Raw genomic sequence first — 4,639 nt, 5'->3', positions numbered from 1 at the left:
GGGAAAGCAAGGGAACTGCACGGGTGAGCCTTTGCCAGCGGGCATCTCTGGGAAGTCCTTCCGTGCAGAGCCCCGACCCAGGCAGGGCCTTTGCTGGCTCCACGGGGCTCCTGACCAGGCCCCCCCCTCCTCCACCAATCTCGGGAATCTCCCCACTTCCAAACTAGAGGCTGCCCCTCCTCTTCTTCCTGTGACCCTCCCCGGACACCCACCCGACACCCCACTCCCACCCCTGAACAGAGTTATTTCCAGGGCCCTGTTGCCCTGCCAGCTCCCTACCAGCTTGTGCACCTCCTGTGGGTTGACAACAAAGAGCCTCTCGTTGAGCCCCAGGGATGTGGCCACTCCGCGGGCCTCTGGCTGCAGACCTGTGGCATCTGCGAGAGAGGGACTGCGATGGGCATGGCCAGGCAGGGAGGAGGCCCTGCTTGAAAGCCCAAGGGCCCCTTCTCCCGATGGCAGGTGCTCTAAACTCACAGGTGCACGTGCCGCCCACACGCATACCATCACCCACACGGAAGAGGGAGAAGAATTAAACTCACGGAGCCTCAGTTCCCCCCAGTGACACAGAGAGCAGAGAGCGCGCCCTGACTACTACCTGATACAGCGAGATGGTGGGTCCAGCTCGCGGCCACACGCACAGATGCGTGGGCCGGCCTTGGAGAAGGGGCAGAGGCCTCACAGGCCTCACAGACGTCTTGGGGTTGGCGCTCATCAGCTCCTCGGACAGAGACTGGGCGCTTGTCATGACGGGGTCCCCAGCCTCTCGACAAGCAGCTTCCAGAGGAAGGCACACAACACCACCCGTGCATCGAAGAAACCTGTGAGCTCTCATGCCTGCATCTGCGTCTCTCCTGTCTTTTGCATTTCTATTCCCTGTGTAGCTTTATCATTGGCTAATATTCGTGTTGCAGATGTGTATGATCTATAGGCAAATATACACGTAATGGGAGCCCTGGTGGCGCAGTGGTCATGCATTGGGCTGTGTGTGGCCCACAAGGTCCGCAGTTCGAAACCACCAGCCGCTCTGCAGGAAAAAGATGGGGCTTTCTACTCCTGTCAACAGTTATAGTCTCAGAAACCCACAGGGGTAGTTCTGCCCTGTCCTATAGAGTCACTATGAGTTGGTATGAATTCGATGGCAGTGAGTTTGTTTTTCGGGGTTGTTGGTTTTTTTGTATACATATACATAATGAGACTTTGTAAAAAAAACAACCAATAATAGTACTGACATAAGTGTCTATCAAATCAGTGCTCTAAGCAGTGCCTGGCATGCAGCCACGCACACACACACACACACACACACACACACACACAGTCACATAACCAACACCTCACTTCTATCCCATTGATGCCGACTCAAAGCGACCCTATAGGACAGGGTAGAGCTGCCCTTGCGGGCTAGACTGTGACTGTTTAGTGGGTAGAAGGCGTCATCTTTCTCTCACAGAGCACCTGGTGCTTTTGAACTGCTGACCTTGCAGTTATCAGAGCAACATGTAACCCACTACCCCACCAGGGCTCATAGTTGAAAACCAAAAAACAAACTCGCTCCCATCGAGTTGATGCAGACTCACAGCGACTCTACAGGACAAGGTAGAACTGCCCCTGTACGTGTTCGGCACGGTCACCGTTTACGGGGTAGAACACTCCATCTTCTCCCAGGGCTCATAGTACCATCTCAATAAACACTGTGGACAACTGCAACTCGCTGTGCTGCCACCAGAGGGCAATGCTTTCCGGAGAGCAAGCAAGGCATGGTACTGACCTCATGGTCCCTGGCCACTTCCCGACTGGGAGCCCGCCTTTCTCCACCTCCACGCCTTGCCATTACTCTCTGAATGCCCATGTCAGCCTCCCTCGGGCTCCAGCCTGTTAGGCCTGGGTTGAGCTTTCCGACAACGGTGGTTTTTAAATGCTCCAACCAAAATCAAACCAAACGCACTGCCATCAAACTGAGGCTACCTCACAGGGACCCCTTCCTGGGTTTCTAAGGCTGTACATCTTTATTAAGGTGACCAGATTTTAACACTGGGAAAGCGGGACAAAAGCGGGACACCATTGATAAAATTCACATCCTGGCGAAACAGCCACATGGCAGCCGAAAACCATATACCTTAGCTTGTCGTGCACTCTTTCCAAAAATTGGGACTTTTTAAAAACGCTGCGGGACGCGGAAAAAATTGTTAAAAATCGGGACTGTCCTGCCAACAGCGGGACGTCTGGTCTCCTTAATCTTTATGAGAGCCTCATCTTGCTCCCAAGGAGCTGCTGGCAGGTTTGAATCACCAACCTTTCCGTTAGTAGCCCAGTGCCTAACCCACAGTGCCAACTGTCCCAAGATCCTTAAAAGCAGGTCTTCCAGAACTCTCGAGGCTGCCGTCTTCTGAACCTTTGCTTTGCGCTAGGACAGTGCTTATCGTTGCCGTTGTTGTCGGATACCGTACGTCTGTGCCGACCCACCGCCGCCTGGAGTACAGCCCTGTCTGACATGCACGATCACCCTACCAACCAGCCATGACAGTTCTGTGAGTGCAAGTTCAGCAGTTGGAAACCACTGGGCGTTTTCTCGGTAGAAAGACAGCGCTTACGGTCTCAGAACCCCCGAGGGGCAGTTTACCCTGTCCTGCAGGGCCGCTGGCCTCTGCAGCAGTGAGCTTGGTTTTCTGACACAGGTCACAAGCAGCAGAGCACAGTACTATGTTCGTATGCATCAAGCTGATCTATCCGGCCTGTCACGGCACCTTCAGCTCCCAAGGCAGAGCCTGAGAAACGTCTGGTGACGGACCAAGTGAACGAACATGAGTGACGTCCCAGGGCCTCTCATCCACGGTGTGAGCCTGAGAAACCACTGTCATCTCCTCACGCGCCCGTCTCCTGGTCCAGAGAAGGGGTAGGACCCCCGCCCCCCACTATCTCATGAGACGGTCACGTGAATATATTACAAACCACCCTCGTCGTCGTCATCGTCACAGCTAGGACCTGAGTGCTGACCACGGGCCAGACACCATTCTCAGCACTTGGTCATCGGGCCCTCACTCGGTCCTCACAGTTCCTCTGAGCCAGGGACTTGGATCCTCTTCACAGACGAAGCAACCGCACACAGAGAGATTACGGAGGGCCCTTGTGCCCCAGGACACACAGCTCGTGGGCAAAGGGAGGGCCGCACGCTCAGGAAGCAGGCTCTGGAGCATGCGTGTGTTGGTTTGATTTTTGCATAGCGATGACAGTTATTTATTTTTAACAATGCATTGTTCTTGAGAAGATACACAGCAACGCATGCAACGATCCAACAACTCCTCCCTGGGCAAGCCAGTGGCCTCCAGTGAATTCCTCAAGGTTTTCCTTCCCCTCTTTTCTGAAATGTTGACCCCTGTACACTCACTGCTCCCTTTGCTACCTATCTAAACTTTCAAGTTGGCATTGCCAATTCGGTCCCATAGAACCCGTGGACCACAGCCATCGAATCCATCCCGACTCATGCCGACCCCTATGGGACAGAGTAGAACTTTTCCCTAGGGTTTTCTAGACTGTAAATCTTTACAGGAGCAGACCAGCCTCATCATTCCCCCGAGAGCATCTGGTCGGTTTGAACCTCAGACCTTGCAGTAGCAGTCACACGCGTAACCCACTGCACCACCAGGATTCCTTCATGCTCTGAGCCGCCATGCGTAAACGTACTTGGAGGAAACATCAGAAACCTCACACAAAAACCTAACCGTTGTTCATTTGCATGAAGATGAAGATGATGGTGATGCTCGCCCCCAGGATCTGGGTGTGGGGCTCAGCAGCACCGTCCCTCAGGGACACCTTCCCAGGGACACACTCACCGCCAGCAGAATTGACCTTCACCAGCACCTGCCCCTTGGTCCAGCCGTCCTCCTGGGCCAGGGCCGCCATCACCTCTCTCACGGAGGACGTCACCGGCAGGTGCAGGGTCAGCACCGAGTGGTCGGGCCGGCAGATGTCGTAGGGGACTGGAGAGGAGGAGTGGGCTGAGTCGTGGGAGGGGACTGCTTGGTCTCCCCAGGGGGGTGGGAAGGGCATGGAGGAGAGGCTGGGGAGGCATGAGTCTGGGAGAGGGCACACGGGGGCAGGCTGCCTGGAAGCCTGGAAGGAGGCCTGGGAGAACCACACAGCACCCTCGATGGAGGGGTATCCGGTCAAGGATGACTGTAGGATGGGGGGCAGTGCAGAGAGCAGGCTCTGCACCCTAGCTTGGGCCACCAACCTTTGTCCCCAGCTCGGATGGCACAGTTGCTGCTGGAGAGGGGCTCATCCTGGATAGGGAGCCAAACGGGCACATTCCGGGCCTAGAGGGAGAGATGGGAAGGCCTGGAGAACACAGACAGTGTGTACAGGGGGGGTGGGGGGTGGAGGGGTGACAGTGAGGAGCCCCGCCCCACAACGCACGCATGCCACCAGAAGGCACTACACGATGCCCAGCCTGAGCCCAGGAAAGACTCCGTGGGGCATGGGTGGTGGGAGGGTGGGGCGTGGACTGGTAATTGGTTCTGAGGATAGGGCTGTACCTCTCTGCATGTGGGTGCCTCCTCTCTGCCCAGTAGGCCCACCCACCCACTGCCATCCAACTCAATGAGTCTGACCCTGCAGGACAGAGAAACACTGCCCCTGTGGG

The 4,639-nt window shown here is 55.8% G+C and overlaps 1 protein-coding gene across 1 annotated transcript in view; it reads right to left on the bottom strand.

Annotated features, from left to right (window-relative positions):
- RAPGEF3 (Rap guanine nucleotide exchange factor 3) overlaps window positions 1-4,639 on the bottom strand; it is a 29,072-nt gene that overhangs the window by 8,299 nt on the left and 16,134 nt on the right. Inside the window, exons 17-19 of the mRNA XM_045287234.1 lie at window positions 4,232-4,313; window positions 3,831-3,977; window positions 256-377 (exon numbers count right to left, since the gene is read on the bottom strand). Coding sequence (XP_045143169.1) covers window positions 256-377; window positions 3,831-3,977; window positions 4,232-4,313 — 351 coding nt within the window. The remainder of the gene's footprint in view (window positions 1-255; window positions 378-3,830; window positions 3,978-4,231; window positions 4,314-4,639) is intronic.

Source organism: Echinops telfairi, unplaced genomic scaffold (assembly GCF_000313985.2).
Source record: "Echinops telfairi isolate 266 unplaced genomic scaffold, ASM31398v2 ScPeMD7_12;HRSCAF=54, whole genome shotgun sequence".
In the NCBI taxonomy this organism is placed as follows: Eukaryota; Metazoa; Chordata; class Mammalia; order Afrosoricida; family Tenrecidae; genus Echinops; species Echinops telfairi.
The sequence above is the reverse complement of the archived record's forward strand: the minus strand, read 5'-3'. Positions and strand labels throughout refer to the sequence as shown.